General features: G+C 40.7%; 1 protein-coding gene across 1 annotated transcript; it reads right to left on the bottom strand.

Annotated features, from left to right (window-relative positions):
- Positions 1 to 621: 621 nt before the first annotated feature.
- Positions 622 to 15,592, bottom strand: LOC136509901 (uncharacterized protein At5g08430-like). Its single transcript, XM_066504491.1, has 16 exons — positions 15,116 to 15,592; positions 14,224 to 14,303; positions 13,538 to 13,731; positions 11,949 to 12,834; positions 11,573 to 11,691; positions 11,267 to 11,326; positions 7,280 to 7,330; positions 5,592 to 5,662; positions 5,271 to 5,440; positions 4,672 to 4,728; positions 4,448 to 4,504; positions 1,974 to 2,036; positions 1,794 to 1,901; positions 1,608 to 1,670; positions 1,420 to 1,482; positions 622 to 1,283 (listed from the first exon to the last, which is right to left on the bottom strand). Exons 1-16 carry the CDS (start codon positions 15,340 to 15,342, stop codon positions 925 to 927), a joined length of 2,628 nt encoding a protein of 875 aa, XP_066360588.1. The 5' UTR covers positions 15,343 to 15,592; the 3' UTR covers positions 622 to 924.
- Between the last annotated feature and the right edge of the window lie 1,494 nt (positions 15,593 to 17,086).

The following is a 17,086-nucleotide window of genomic DNA, read 5'->3' as shown; positions in this document are numbered from 1 at the left end:
ACAACCGGAGCCTGACGCTAGCGCTCCGATCGGAGAGGCCGTTCGGAGTTAGCCTGAGCCTGAGCTAGTGCTCCGGTCGGAAAGATGGGCCGAAGGCGGCCAGGGTCTAAAGCGAGTGCTCCGGTCTGTTGAGTTTAGACTCTTGGGCCGGTCCAGAAGAAGAAAATGGTGTCCTCCTGGGCCGAGCCCTGGCGTGGAAGCCGGTCCCCGAAGAACCCCGGGTTTATGAACCCGACACATTGGGTTGATCGGAAGTCGTTGGACTCTTGAAGGTAGATGACGACGAGGAGTTTTATAAGGGATGTTGTTGGGATGAGTTGGGAATTTGGGATTGGAGTCGTAATCGGTTGGATATTTTGGATTGAAGTTTGGGTTGATGGAGATCCGGAGGAGCTGTCGGGGTTGATGATATGGCGATCTGTTTCTCTTGGTTTGGCGTGAGGGTATGGCCTGACTTCGGCTGTACGTTGGACACGGACAGCAAGAAGATTGTTTGTCCGCACTATAACGTGCACGGCCAACCAATATGCACGCGTGCATGTAACGATTGACTCGTCTCGTTCACACGTCTAAACAGACCATTGGACAAATTAGATGACACAATGTATGTTCTCCGTGACATGGCCAAAGAACCAGATTTTCAGTAACATTGTCACAGTACGGGAATACTGGATGATAGTCCATGGTCCAGAAATATTTCATCCCAACAAAATCATCTTTCCCCTCAAACAACCATTGTTTTGTTTGGTGAGTGGTTTCTGATTGGTGGGTGGGGTAAGGGTGGGGCTAGGGTGTCATCATAACACAAAAGGATTCACACCCAAGCAGAACATGTATATCTGCCTCAAAGCCCTCCCGCTTTTCCGCGATACATATATACCTACATATAATACATACATGTCTTCTACGAGGCTCCTAACTAGCCTACCTAGTCATCTGTAGTGCGTCTGTGAGGAAGATGGCATCATTACTAGTTTGGCCAGTTCTCCAGACCCTGAAGTCGCTGGGGAAGAAGCCATTTTGCCACCAAATGCGCAGAAACTGCATTGTAAATGGCCCTTGCTCATCACCCTGAGGATCAATGTAATACCAAATGCACTGCGGGACTTCTCCCTTCGCCTTCACGTGTCTATGGCCTCTGCTATTTGTCTCATGTTGCACGGGATGGTTATCCCCGGCATCATCAACTTCTAGATCAACAACTACTGCTGTTGGTTCTCCTTTATCACAAGGATGATTGTCATCATCGTCGTCGTCGTCTTCAATGGTAATAACATCAGCAGCTGAAACAAGTCATGTTCAGTCAGGTATAAGAGTGAAAGGAGAAAAGGGATTAAAAACTGGAGAGGACAGAAACATCATGTTTTCAATCAACCAGCATGAGAATAATAGCAGCAAAGCAGTGGAACAAACCCAAACCTTTAGCACACTGCTTTTGAAAAAATGCTCCAGGTGCATCACCGGCAGTGTTGGCTTTGGTAGCTTTGTGAAATAGCAACAATGAAAAGCATCAGATAGCTCAACATGGTGTATACGTCAGAAAAATACAACAGCGGACAGAGGAAAGCTAATAAAAGACCATCCTCAGAAACTCATTGCAAGCAAACCTTCAATGCTCCCGTGCTGAACATCTGTTCCAGTTTTATCACCATCAGTGCTAGCTTTAGCACCTGCTTCGCACAAAATGAACAGTGCAAATAAGAAAAGCATGCATTAGGGGTTTGTCCAAAATGCAAAGCAAAGTGGATGTGTAAATTTGCACGATTAGACATGCATGGCTAGTATAAGAGAACCTTCAGCATCCAGCTTTTGAACAGGCGAAATATCACCAGCATTATTGGCTTCAGTGGCAGCTTGGCGATGTAAATACTTTGGTAGCACAGGAGAAAATGCAATGGCAGCTATACAGGTAGAGGAAAGGTTACTAGATCAGTTGTTAGAAAACTAAGTGAAAAGACAGGTAATAAGAGAACCTTTAGTGCTCTGATTTGGAGTGTGTATTACAGCGGTACCACCATTGGTGTAGGACGTAGTAACTGCGTCAAAATAGTAACAGCAATGAAAATTAGCCAGGTATCCACTTACTCCAGTTTTTAAATCTATATCTATACCTAATATTAAAGAGCCAAAATTTCTCTCCACCCATTTTTTGGTCCGGTCCTCCCTAACTAATTCTATGAATATGGAAACTGTCTAGAAGTCTCCCGTATTATATATGACATATGCACATAGGTAAGGTAACTTGGATAGATACGAATACTAATCAAATCCATCCCTTCGATCCTGAACAACCTGAATAGGAATCCTAATTCAAATAGAAAAGGATAAAAAATAGAAATCATACAAAACTTATCATCTAACCACAGAGAGTTTTGGGTTTTGGTCCTTTTTATTTTGTTTGCCTGTTTTCTTATTAGCGTGAGAAGTTCTGTATTTATCTTTTTTTTTTGTCCGCTTTACCGTATCCGATTGGCCTCCGTTTTTTTCACGGTCCTCTTTTTCCACATCCGATTGATTTTTTCCGTCCTTTTTTCTTTTTTTATCTTATATAAATATTAAAAAAACAAACAATAGATATAATAATAATAGTATGAGCGGTTGAAATTCATCTCTTCCTTAAAAAATAGAGATTTACACCACTAAAGTTATTGATGCAATTTTGATAAGAAACAAAACTTATCTTATTATAATCTGATTTAGCCGATGATCCAACTAATCAGATTGTGAACTACAATCTAGAGTAGTTTGTTGTCCATATCAGTCTAAAAAAATGTGTCTAATATGCATGTACCAAGGTAATATTAAAGTGATGATATAAAATTAGCTTATATTATGAATGCCATAGTTATCATAAAATTAATAAATTATAGCTTTAAAATTTTATAGAAAGAGTGAAACGTAAGTAGATATGTATCATTTCGGTTCTCGATTTTCATGAATATTTGATAGCGTTTTTCTCCTGTTGCAACGCACGGGCATGTTTGCTAGTCCTACTTAAAAGCAAAGCGTTGGTGGCTTGGTGGATTTGGAAGCATAGGAACGGTTTTTTCACTTTAGTGCAAGAGATAAGAGATGAGGGCAAAATGTGGTGTGGTGTGTGGGTGGTCTGTTGGTCGCCTTTAGGAAATATATATGGTGCACAGAATTGCAGCCTTTCTTCAATTGTTTTTCCTGTGTCTCGGCATGACAGTGCTCCTCCAGGTACAGAATGGTACTCTGCCGAGCGGCGGTAGGTTTGAATCATGCGGAAAACATTTCTGGGTGTGCATAGAATGGCAGTAAAGCTGGCGCGAGAACGTGACTTCGCTGTGCATGTGATGCAAGCAGCGGTGTACTTTTTGAGGATCCAAAAAAAATTTGCGTCCAAACATCTTGCATGCACTCAAAAAACTTTTATTTCTCCGTCTAATAAAAATCACGGCAAAGCTTTTACTAAAAAAACATCTTGCATGCTGTTGCCTAGTACCACGTAGGACTACTATTACTTGTACTGCAGATGCACAAGTCAACTAGCTAGGAGTAGGATTCTTTTAAAAGACAGTTAGCTACATAATACTCCTCAATAAATCAATTTCTAAAGTAGTCTTAAGGCAAACATTTTCAAAATTGACCAAATTAATAGAAAAAATATAAAAATATTTACAACACCAAATGAACAAAATATGAAAATATATTTCATAGTGTATCTAATGATATTAATTTGGTTCCATAAATCTTGGTACTATTCCCTAAAATTTTGGTCAAATTTTTTAAAAACTTGACTTAGGGATTGAATTATTTAGGGAGGGAAGGAGTAGCACATACATATACAGCCACAAGCCGCCAAACAACAAAGCAAAGCCAAACACAGCATGTTACTAACTTACTATTATTTGTTCACAATTTTTTGACGTGGGTACAGTACAAGCGTGCTTAAGAGCATGTGCAATACGCAGGCAGTGTATCAGCGCTTCTAACTGGGTACATGTGGACCACGATGGGTATTTACCCTAGGGGGGTGGTAGGTATCAACCGTTTCATTTGAATATTTCTAATATATATAAACCGTGACGCAGGAATTCTAGAAAATTATAATTGCTAAGTCAATTTCTTTAACACTTGTATTATTAGGGTGCCCATTAGACACCATGAAAATGTTATTGGTTAAAACCAGTAAATTTTCCACATTGACAGGCTAGAATTTTCCAGCAATTCACTATGTGGTCTAATCTACATGCAAATATAAGGAAAATATTCATGTGTTCAGAATGTCAAGCCACAAAAGTGGAAAGACTAAACTTATGCAGATATTGTGCAGCTAAATTAGTTACAAACTAAATGGGCCCTTATAGTTCAATACAGTGTCTAATTCGAATGTCCTTAACATCACAAATAGACAGATTATACCACCCGAAATTGGCCGCAGAACTTCAAAGAATCAAAGAAAATGTATCTTGTAGAAGCAAACCTTCATATTTTTCTTCCAATAAACTTTTCAAGGAAAGATTTCTCTCGCCACCAGTACCTACAGAAAATTAGAGTGCTTACTTCTTCCATCCAAAATAGTTGAGCACATTTTATATGATCTTTAAATTTATCTTTTGAAGAAATATTCAAGCAAAGAGCGCTCTTCCAACAATATTAACCTCATATAAATTTCAAACAGTAAAGTGCTGAATATAAGTGCAAAACCTTTGAAATTGTTTTCTGTGCAGCTCTTCAAAAAAGGAGACCCTGTCCCATTGGTACCTACAAAAAAAAAGAATATCACAATGTTCACCTTGCATGAAATTTTTTTAACACAAACTATAAAAGCAACACAACAACAACAACAACAAAGCCTTTAAGTCCCAAACAAGTTGGGGAAACTATAAAAGCAAATCCTTGTAATTTTCTTCTGAGCATCTTTTCAAAGAAACAATGCTCTCTCCATTGGTACCTGCAACATAATAAATGGTGTTTGCTTTCCACTCAAGAAAATGAAATTTCTAAAAAGAAGCCAATGAAATAAACAAGAGAATGCAAAAAAAGAGACTCCTTTCTGACAATTCAACGTATCCAATTTTATGGCCAACTTTTACTGTGTTCATATTCAAAATAAATAACAGGAAGCAAAACATTAAATCACAAATCTAAGCAAAAGAAGAAAACATACCACAAAAGACATTGATGATGCAAAGAAAATTCAAGTGCTACTAGAATTTATGTTCATATAATTTCTGGATGCTTTTGACGTTACACAGATCCAATTCAGTAACAATTAGCAATAACAGAAATCTTAGGAATGTCACCTTGTAAAGCGACAGTACTCTTTTGAATAGGTTTGTCTTGTCCTGTAACTTGAAATTTGGTATCTTTACTATCTTCCATCTCTGGAATAACACGTGGGACCTCTTCAAGTAGACGTTGTTGTTCAGATGGTTTTCGCAAGAGCTGTTTCTTATCAAGGTATTCAAACTTCGTAAAATGCAACCAGTTAAGGATACAACAGTACACAGCACAAAGTTCACTTGTAACTTGTCACAATCAACAGTCATAAAAATGAAAACAAGATAGATTCCATATTAAGACACATCAGTACATGATTAAAAGAGCTCATATAGCAAGGATATTCCTTGTGCCAACCTTTCTCACTTGCCCTGTCAATTAATCTTTCTAGCCTCTGGAGTTCTTTACTGATCCACTAAAAGGGAAAAATGACCACTCAGTTATAATATCTTACAAACAAATCATTTTGTAAAATTAGAAGAGAACATCATTTTGTAAACAAGATGCCTGACGAGTGGAGAAGTATATTGGTACCGATCTACAAGAATAAAGGGGATATTCAAAGTTGTACTAATTACCGGGGAATTAAGTTGATGAGCCATACTATGAAAGCTATGGGAGAGACTTATCGAGCATCGCTTGAAAGCAATAACGCGGGTCTCTATGAACCAATTTGGTTTCATGCCCGGAAGGTCAACCATGGAAGCCATTTTCTTAATAAGACAAGTTATGGAGCGGTATAGGGAGAAGAAGGACCTACACATGGTTTTTATTGACGTGGAGAAGGCTTATGATAAAATACCAAAGAATGTTATGTGGTGGGCTTTGGACAAACATAAAGTCCCAACGAAGTACGTCGGGCTCATTAAGGACATGTACAACAATGTTGTGACTAGTGTTCGAACAAGTGATGGAGACTCGGATGACTTCCCGATTAGGATATGACTACATCAAGGGTCAGCTTTGAGCCCTTATCTGTTTGCCTTGGTGATGGATGAGGTCACAAGGGGCATACAAGGGGACATCCCTTGGTGTATGCTTTTCGCGGACGATGTAGTGTTAGTTGATGAAAGCCGGGTAGGAGTGAATCGGAAACTAGAGTTATGGTGGGAGACTTTGGAGTCCAAAGGTTTTAGACTCAGTAGAACTAAAACTGAGTATATGAGATGTGACTTCGGCACTACTACTCGGGAGGAGGAAGATGTTAGTTTGAAAGGTCAAGTAGTGCCTAGGAAGGATACCTTTCGATATTTAAGATCAATGCTACAGAGAGATGGGGATATTGATGAAGATGTTAGCCATAGAATCAAAGCAGGGTGAATGAAGAGGCGCCAAGCATCTGGTATCCTATGTGACAAAAGGGTACCACAGAAGCTAAAAGGCAAGTTTTATATGACGGCGATTAAACGTGAGAATGTTGGCCTACGAAAAGACATGTTCAACAGATAAGTGTCACGGAAATGCGTATGTTGTGTTGGATTTGCGGTCATACAAGAAAAGATCGAGTTCGTAACGATGATATACGTGATAGATTAGGGGTAGCACCAATTGAAGAAAAGCTTGTCCAACACCGGTTGAGATGGTTTGGACATGTCCAACGGAGACCTCCAGAGGCACCGGTGCGTAGTGAAATCCTAAGCCAGGATAGTAACGTGAAGAGAGGCAGAGGAAGACCGAAGTTGACTTAGGTAGATGCAATAAAAAGAGACTTGAAAGGATGGAATATACCCAAAGACTTAGCCTTAGATAGGAGTGCTTGGAAAACAGCTATTCACGTTCCTGAACCTTGATTGCTTCTGTTGGGTTTCAACTCTAGCCTACCCCAACTTTTTTTTGGACTTAAAGGCTTTGTTGTTATTGTTGTTGTAGAAGAGAACATCTATAGAAAACATGTCTGAGAACCGAAGTACAGGTTTTAGTGTGATAGCCAAGTCATGAGAACTGAGATACAAACACAAACAGTGATTATTGACTAACCAAAAAAGAAGTTTATCTCAATTCGAAATGCAAAAAAATCTTGTAGCATACTTACATGACTCACTATGTCCCTTTGTAAACTTCTTGCTTTCTCCTCAAGATCACCCTGTAAAATTCAGCAAGTTAATACAACTAGAAGAACCTTAGCTCATAAGTTAGAAAAAAAAACACTCAATTAAAACAAACAAGCATGTCTGATTTACCATGCCTCACCAATGACTCAATAAGTCAATAAATTATGTTATGGTACTTAATGTCGTCTACTTATATGTAATGCAATTTTCTCGCATTTTGGGAACTTGCATTGCTTGTCGTCCAGCCCTACTAGATACTCAATGTTTAAATTCTTAGACTCCTGAACTGCTCATAGTTATAAGTTAGTCTTTGCACTTGATTATTCTTTAGTCAAATTAATCCCCAGATTAGTTAAGCTCCAAACACGGAACAGCTCAAACAATCCAGTATGTTTACTTGTTTAGGTAACAACTAACAACCATGCAAAATACTATACAATATATATCAATCCTCTGTGTTACTATTTATCTTTCCAACAACTAATTGGCAAAGAATCAGTTCCAAGTCAAACTAGTATATGAAGATTTTACAAAGTAAACATTTCAAACAGCAAAATTGGGACAACAAGAAAACTACAGATAGAATATGAAGTGAAATAACTACAAGCCATGGCCTATGAAATAATGCAACAGGAGAATAATTGTATCCGGTATTGTTTGCTGCTAGTATTACGAATAAAGCACTGAATAACTGCTTCATCACCACCAGGGGGCAATTGCATAAGTACCCTCAATTTGACATCTAAATACATGTTTTTCAACTTTGCATCGTTGCCCCCTGATTTGACCAAGTCAATGCACCATTGCCCGTGTCTTCGCCTTCTTTGATGGCAAAACCAGGGGCAATGATGCATTGACTTGATCAAAGTAGCAGCAATGGTGCAAAGTTGAGAAAAGGAGAGCAAACGTGCAGTTAGAGGTCAAAGTTCAAGAGCAGCATTGCAAATGGCCCAGTGAACAATAATGCATGTCATGATTTAACTAAACATTTTCTGTTATTGACTTATCTTAGTATGTGAAGTGCCAATTCCAAAAGCAAGTTTAGCCAAATATCAAACTGCTGTGATATTGCATCATCACTCATCAGTTCACCACAATAAATATACTTGACATCTCTTGAAAAAAAAATGTCTAAGTACATTAAGTACAAATTCTTTCAGCAATTTTAACCAAATAGAAAATTGCTGCAATATTGTATCATCAGATCATCACTAATAAAGATACGATTGTGAGAACTGAGATGGGTAGAAGTTACTGGGGCTCTTTACTGTGTCATTCAATCTACTGCACCAAACTATAAGATGGCCTCTGACAATAACTACTCCCTCCGTCCCAAAATATGTCTCCATCTTGCATTTCAAGGAGACTTGAAAGGATGGAATAAAAGGAGACCGAAGTTGACTTGGGTAGAGGCAATAAAAGGAGACTTGAAAGGATGGAATATACCCAAAGACTTAGCCTTAGATAGGAGTGCTTGGAAGATAGCTATTCACGTGCCTAAACCTTGATTGCTTCTGCTGGGTTTCAACTCTAGCCTACCCCAACTTGTTTGGGACTTAAAGGCTTTGTTGTTGTTGTTGTTGTTGTTTGAAAGTTCTTGATTAATGACAAGCATCTAGATGGTAACAACTTTGGGGTGTTTGGGTGTCGGGACTAAAGAATTTTAGGACAAGGAACTTTGAAGCTAAAAGGCAAGTTTTATAGGACGGCAATTAGACCTGCTATGTTGTATGGTGCAGAATGTTGGCCTACGAAAAGACGACATGTTCAACAGATAAGTGTCGCGGAAATGCGTATGTTGCGTTGGATTTGCGGTCATACAAGAAGGGATCGAGTTCGGAACGATGATATACGTGATAGATTAGGGGTAGCACCAATTGAAGAAAAGCTTGTCCAACACCGGTTGAGATGGTTTGGACATGTCCAACGGAGACCTCCAGAGGCACCAGTGCGTAGTGGAATCCTAAGCCAGGATAGTAACGTGAAGAGAGGCAAAGGAAGACCGGAGTTGACTTGGGTAGAGGCAATAAAAGGAGACTTGAAAGGATGGAATATACCCAAAGACTTAGCCTTAGATAGGAGTGCTTGGAAAACAGCTATTCACGTGCCTGAACCTTGATTGCTTCTGCTGGGTTTCAACTCTAGCCTACCCCAACTTGTTTGGGACTTAAAGGCTTTGTTTTATTGTTGTTGTTGCATTTCAAGGAGCCAAGCAATCTCATCTTTGACCAAACATATATAAAACATATAATATTTATGATACAAAATAAGCATCATTAGATTAATCACGTCATATACTTTCATAGTAAACCTATTTAAAGGTACGAATGTTGATACATTTTTTTATAAACCTAGTCAAAGTTGAGACTGATTGACTCCTCGTATTGCGAGTTGGAAACTTATTTTGGGATGGAGGAGTAGATACAAGATTATTATCCCAATCATAGTTTAAAAGGCGGTTAGGCGTCCAAGCGAGTGCTTGGTATGCCTGGACACCTAGGCGGCGCCTAGGCCACAAGGCGCCACTGTTTCCCAGGCGAGCTGGGTACGCCTGGACGCCTAGGCGACGCCTTGAAAACTATGATCCCAATGCTATTATTACTAGCACTAATACTTAATTTTGCTTTTATTTTTTGTAGAGTGAAATGCACCGTGGGTCCCTAGACTTTTCCTGTATATTCTCACCTTGGTCCAATCGTCCATGAACTCTCAAAGTAATCATCTAGGTCTTTCAAATTTTTAAGTGGTTCATTCGAACTTTCGAAGTGTCAATTCAGGTCCATGATTGGACCTAGATGAACTTAGAATGAACCACTTCAAAAGTTGAAGAACCCGAATGATCATTTTGAGAGTTCATGGACCTAGATGAGAATGCGGGAAAAGATTAGAAAAAAAAAATCCTTACATGCCATTGCCATAAACCTAAATCTCTTATCTGCCACCTAAAAACATGATTCTCATATATGCCATTGGTGTTAAACTGTAATCCCTTCCATACCAAGACAATTGCCTGGGTAAGCATATGAACATCCAGATTTCAGTATTGCTCGTACTTACGTACTAGTCGTCCCCAAAACGCAGAGGTGGTCAACAATGAGCAAATGATCGGCTCGGTGAGGAAGGAGCTAGGTGGTAGAGATGTATCTCTGATCAAGGAATGAGTGGTGTGGGCTGCTGAGTCAGTTATGTGGGGTTTCTTAGTGTGTGGGCAAGTGGGCCGCGTGGTTGCTGACTGCTACTGCTCGGTGCACTTGTTGGCTGCGCTCGTGCTACTACTCGATTGGTTGCAAGTGTGGCAACTGTTGTGGAGGATAAACCTGCTGAACACTCCTCACATATACCTAGGTCTCAAGTGAATAGATCATTGGGTCGGGATGGCCCATTGGGTAGTTGACCCGGCCCATAAAAGTAAGGCCAAAGGGTCAAGGGGCCAGCCTCAAAGTCCAAAATGGGCCAATAGGCCCAGAACCAGTTGACCCAATAGGTATCATGGATCGACCCAATCATTCATAACAACCTTTTTAAAATTTGTGTCAACGAGTGGATGGGGAAATTGATCTTTTTTATGTCTATTAGCCGATACTATCGAAATATGATCAATAATGGCATGAAAGAAAAATTTATGTATAGTGGCATTGGCAGGATTTGAGTTTTTTAGATGGCAGATCAGGGATACAAGGATTAGCCAATGGCATATAGGAAAATTACCCAAAAGATTAACGACCCATGGGCCACGGTGCATTTCACTCTTATTTTTATTAGTGATTCTTATTGGGTTTCATGTATAGCCTACCCCAAATTGTTTGGGACTAAAATTCAATGGCTTTGTTTATTGTTGTTGGTGGTACCTCCTTCCCTGCTATCACAAAGAATGCCTACTGAAATTAGAACCTCAGTGACTTGCATTATCATCTGCTACTGGGCCACCAGCATTTTGTTAAAGGAAATATGAAGCAAGGGTAACTTACAACAGTAGGCCTTTTAAAGGATTCATTCTTGGCCAGCAGCCGAAGATCTTGACATTCTTCCTGTTATAATAAACAATAGAATGTTTTGCTCAACATCATTCATGCAAGGAAAAATATGTAAGTGATACAGGGAGGAAACTATTATTCTAAATGAGAAATAATAACAAATGCAGTTTCATAGTATACATATTAACTTTTAAAAATAAACATATTTTCCCAAAAGAAAATGTAGGTATGAATCTCTGTTCCCTAACACAGCCTGCCATCAATAGCTGCTGGAACACACAAAGGCACAGTAAATCATACCTCATCGAATTCGTCATCTGACAAACTCGAAATTTTGACGTCAGGTATGCTGGAAATACATAAAAGAACATCTGTCGATATGTTGTTTATCTTGTATTCTTCAGAGGATTTCCTGGTGCCTGTTTGCATATCTTACATGAGCAGATAGCAAGCAAATATCTGGTTGCTAAAAGCTAGAGAGCATGGATGATTAACATATGGAATAAATTATAATTTCTTATTTAACTCACAGAAAGACAGATTTCACAACAGAATAGAAAGAGCATGCATGAGAAGCAGATTTATAGTCATAAGCTGGAGGAATAGCAAAGATGCAGGTGAATTAAGCATAGAATAGTGTAAGTTCACAACTGGAGTGGTAAAAGTTAAACATTACCCGTTACTAGTCCAAGCTGGTGCAACTTTTTATGCTGGCGCAACGTTTTATGCATGTAGAAACTATAATCGTAGGGATCAATCTTTACTCTCACAAAACAGCCAATAACTTTGCTGTCAAATGTATCTGGCTCCTTTAGTAGATCCACAACCAAAGATTTTTTCAAGTAGATTAAATTAATGTTATGATGAACAAGAGCAGCAGAACATCTCTTGTTTATTTCTGGAGTACTGGAACTGTAGTTCCCAATACGAGCTTTCTTCCTCACAAATGTTTCATTGTTATCGTCAGAGTTCACAAAAGTTTCATCCTCTGATGTCATATCCACAGCAATATGCTTTCCTAACAAGCTAAATATCCTGTTGTACCTCACTTTTGACCTCCTAAACAAAATCTTGAGCTTGTCATCACATGTGACAATTTTTTTCTTATTATCTTTTGCCAAGAGACCTTTTTGTTGAATGTACACCCTCACAACTTCAGTAGCACCATGTTGATCTAGGGAGTTCAATATATCTTTGCCTATTGACGAAAGGAACTCAATGAGCTCTTTTGAACCCCAGCCCACATAGCCATTCTTCATTGACTTATCTTTCCTCAGGAAGGATTTCATTGTATTTGATGTTCCATTGAATTTGGTTATGGAAGATGGCTTGTTGCCGTCGTCATCATCACTATTGCCCACAAAATCATCATCTGAACTGCGCTCTTCATCATGAACCTTTTCTAAATCTAGATCTTGTTTGCAGTTTATGTCTTTTTTCAGAGAAGCATATGCTTTTTCAAGCTTATCCAGAGTCATGCCCTCCTTGTCTTTAACTATCTCCTCCCAATACTCCTTGAATAAAAATTCATAAGTCGCCCTGTCATTGAAATCAACCCTCTCCTAGAAAACACAGTACAAAAGGGAAGTGAGAAAACATAGATTCAACTGAAGTCAAATGGAAGAGACTCCGGCTGCCTTGACACAAATAGATTAACTTTAAGGCTTAATCTAGCCTAGGTTAATCATCCAAAGAAATTCGTTCTACGATATAACTATCTATCATGCAAGCAACTACACTGTAAGAGACAGGCATGTTACACAACACTGGTAGGAACCAGCTGCAACCTCAAGCAAATAATTACTAGTGGCTCAGAAGGAATAAGTGATCTTGATTCTTGAGACGATGTGGACAAACAAAATACCACGACAATTATCAGTAGTACATAAGTTTATAAGATATGTTAAAGCAGAACAGTAGATTAATTAGCAGAGGTAAAGTAATCAGTAAATGTTTAGGGAAACATTAAATTACGTTAGGTTAATTTTCACCAAAAAAAAAATACACAAGGCAACAATATATAACCAAATTATACAAGGCAACAATACAGAACCAAATAACACAAAACGACTATACTGAAGAAAGATGGCTGTTAAACAGCAATTGTAGGACGTTTCTAAAGCTGAAATCCAGTATAGACTATTATCAGCTAGTTACAGATGACCAAAGGGAGAAGACAAGCATAGTAAAACAGGAACAATTGAAGGCATGAGAGACAGTAGGGAAAACTAGTAATTTGCACAGAGATCGTGTGCAAGTAGTTACCCCATCGGAGTCAACATCAACATTCTTCTCAACCATAATTGCCATCCTTAAACAGTTGGTGCAGAATCCCTTTGTCTTCCTCAAGACTGGGACGAATTCTGCTTGTTTCACGCAACCTTGACAAAAGGTGTGCCATGGACAGCAAAAGCAATAATAACGTGAACGCCCTTTGCAAATAAAGCAAGTATGCCATTCTGCAAAGTATAGTTTAGTCAAAAATTACGATAATTCATAATCTAGTGCGGAATATAACAAATACGAAAATTGAATCCACAAAACTCAGAACCAATTCAAGTTACAAACTTACAACTGAGGTAGCTTTCCCAGTTATGAGCATTAGGTTTGATCATGTGCCCAATTAAGAAATTAGCTCATTCATGCATTTACCCAATTAGTTGGCTGCCTAAAAATTTGAAGATTTCTCTTTCCCGAAAATCTGATTTCCTAATATTGAGCTGCATATTGCAGTACCTTATATAGGATACCCAGAGTAACAAGTAGAAAAAATAAGAAAGACCAAACAATGTTTAAGCCTATGGGACTTTATCAAAAAGGAAGGTAATGACATATTATGAGATAAGCCAACTTTCAGTAAGCCAGTATGTTCCCCGGCACAGTGACATGCATTTTCACGACAATAATGGGTGATCATAGAAAGATTAAACAAAGAACAATGAAATGCTTACCACAGATGAATTCTTCGTCTGAATTGAGGAAGTTGCTATCTTTCCCCACGCAAGCAGGATGGTAAGCTTTGTGACAGCCCCTAAAAAAAGAGTTTTGAAAATCTCAGGAACACGAAAATGGACTACAGGAATGAAACAAAGTGATTTGACTCCTTAGAGATGAATAATTGATAATGCCATGACACCAAGGGATAAGGCAATATCTATTGTCCAGTTCAATGTTAAGCCAGCAACCTTTTGCTACATGACAACCTCACCAAGCTTGCTATTTATAAGGCAAAGCACGGTAACGGAAATTGTGGTTGGATATTCGGATGATGAGCAAACGACAACACACGCCCATGAAAAAGCAAATGCTGGCACTGACAAAATTTTCAGTTTCAACCAGCGACGCTCATGTAGGTACCACTATAGGCCCGATGCTGCAGCTCTAACTATGAACACAAGGAATCAAGGATCAATGGCAATACATGCATCGGGCCTATAGTGGTACCTACATGAGTGTCGCTGGTCGAAGTTTCCAGAACACAAAAAAATACCCTGTTTCGAATGCGGGATTTTTCCCTGTTTGAGGGGTTTTTTCCCCTGCGAAGTTGAACTGATTCCTGTAAAATCCTGCATGCCACGTGGTCCGTAAACCTGCTCTATCAATGCCAAAGCGCGCTCACAGTCACACAGGCATCCTCCCGAGTTTGTAGGTTCCCGAAACCCAAGCCATGCTGTTTTGGCCGTCCTCCTACCCTATATGAACTCTGGTTCGCACGCTACTCCCACTGACACAGCAGGCACCAACCAACACCTCTCCTCTCCACGCCTAGCGGCGGCCTGCGGGATCATGAGATGAGACGAGGGAAGTACCGGGGCCCGGGGGAGGAGGGGTAGGGGGGCGAACCTGAAGTCGCAGACGCGGAGGTCACCGCCGTCCTTGCAGACGAAGCAATAGTCCTCCCCCTCCACCGCCTCCTCCACCTCCTCCTCCTCCACTGGCTCCACTTCCTCTTCCTCCTGCTCCTCCTCCTGTTCCTCCTCCGCGACCCGCCGCGGGCGCTTGCTCCCGCATCCACCCCCGCCGGCGCCAGACGCACGGCTGCGCCTCCCGCTCCTCGCCCCCTTCCCCATCACCGCCGACCCAAGCGGCCCCCGCCGGCCGGCGACCCGGGCGAGCGCAACCAACGGAGAGGAATCGAGGGGAACCGAATCCGACGCAAGATGCCGCCGCTTAAATGGTTATTATGAGGCCCCATTCCAGCTTGTCTCGCATGTTCACTGTTCATGCACTGCCGTAGGAGCTCTTTCTCTCTCCACTCGCACAGAGGGAGTGGTAGCCAGAGAAGAAAAAAAACTGGCTCTCCTAGTCTCACCGGCTCAGTGAGAGGAGTAGAAAGGAGCGAGAAAAAGAGATCACGTCAACGATGTATGAATAGTGAATGCGTGAGGCTGAAGCTGGTTGGAGCTCTACCCAACAGGGTCTTAATGCAATGCGAGAAGAGGACTAGAGCCAAGAGCTCACGGGGCGCAGACTGCGGAGGGGTTTATAGCTCGGGGGCGAGAATCTTTTTAATTTTTAACTTTTTTAAACTAATTTTAAATTTAACACTGTTTTTATTTTTTTAAAACTAACCCCTTTAGTTGCGCCATGTGCTATGGCTCGACGAAAACGTACTCACACGCCATGGTCTGCCACGTGGTAGATCAGCCACGCGATGACTCGCTGACGTGGCAAGGGCTGCCGCGCCAGCTGCCGCTCCAGCCCGCCTGGCGCGGCAAAGCTGGATACAGGCCCGCGGCCAGGCCTCCCATCCCGACCCTCTCCCTCTCTCCAGCAGATCCAGCCAACCTCCCCTGTCTCCCTCTATCACTCCCTCCCTTCTCTCCCTCTCTCAAGTAGATCCATACGACCTCCCCTCTCTCACTCCCTCCCTCCCTGCCCTCTCTCTCTCTCCATCTCCTCACCGGCCTTACCAGACAGGATCGGCCTCCGAAGATGCCAAGACATGGAAAAGCTAGTAAACCAAGGTGAATTAAACCTATTGTATTATTTTTTTGCGCAACCGAAATCAATGTCCATGGTTCGTAGAATGAAATAGAAACCCTAGGATTTATTTGTATATTTCATTGATTTTGGTTCTTAAAACGATAATGGTTCTATTTTTGGAATAGGACGGTGGTGGGAATGCCTTCACCCGTTTGCACTGTCTAGTGGTGTTCCAGTGCCGATGTGCTACTACGGTGATCCTTGCAAGGTAGCGATGTCTGATGAAGAGGAAACATATAAGCAGAGATATTGGATGTGTGACAATTATGCGTTTCAGCCTACCACTCGTCAAATCCATATTGGGTTGATGGTGAGAAATTAATATTCTGTACTAATTTTTTGTGTTATATGAAATCATGTATGTTTATTAGATGTGTAACATTTGCATGTTTTGCAGACCCCTCCACCGCTATGTGATTTTGAGCAGTGGATCGACACTGAGATCAAGGAGACTCACAAGGAGCAATTGCAAAGAATGAAGGAGTGTGAGGTGGAGCGGAAGGAGCTGTTGGAGAAGAGACGTAAAGAGGAGGCAACAGAAAAGGAGCACAAAGAAGAGGAGGAAAGGAGGAAAGCTGCTTAGCGTAGGGAGGAGAGGTAGAGGAAGCTTAAGCGTGCTCGCCGCGCGAGAGCAGCAATGGAGGAGAATCCCGATGCCTTGAGGAAGGGAAAGTGGTCTCGTTGCAATCAGCAGTCTGTTAGATTTGGTACTTGTATGGTTTAGTAATGAACAATGTTGTATGGTTTAGTAATGAACAATGTTGTCATGTACTAGACTTTTCGGTGTGTTATCATGTATTGCATCTTTGAGTCCAATAATTTAGCCCT

Source organism: Miscanthus floridulus, chromosome 16, assembly GCF_019320115.1.
Source record: "Miscanthus floridulus cultivar M001 chromosome 16, ASM1932011v1, whole genome shotgun sequence".
In the NCBI taxonomy this organism is placed as follows: domain Eukaryota; kingdom Viridiplantae; phylum Streptophyta; class Magnoliopsida; order Poales; family Poaceae; genus Miscanthus; species Miscanthus floridulus.
The sequence above is the reverse complement of the archived record's forward strand: the minus strand, read 5'-3'. Positions and strand labels throughout refer to the sequence as shown.

Coding starts and splice junctions, on each gene's coding strand:
- LOC136509901 (XM_066504491.1), bottom strand. CDS start 15,342: ATGGGGAAGGGGGCGAGGAGCGGGAGGCGCAGCCGTGCGTCTGGCGCC. Junction 14,304..15,115: donor CTCCGCGTCTGCGACTTCAG/GTTCGCCCCCCT, acceptor CTCTTTTTTTAG/GGGCTGTCACAAAGCTTACC. Junction 11,327..11,572: donor CAGATGACGAATTCGATGAG/GTATGATTTACT, acceptor TTATTATAACAG/GAAGAATGTCAAGATCTTCG.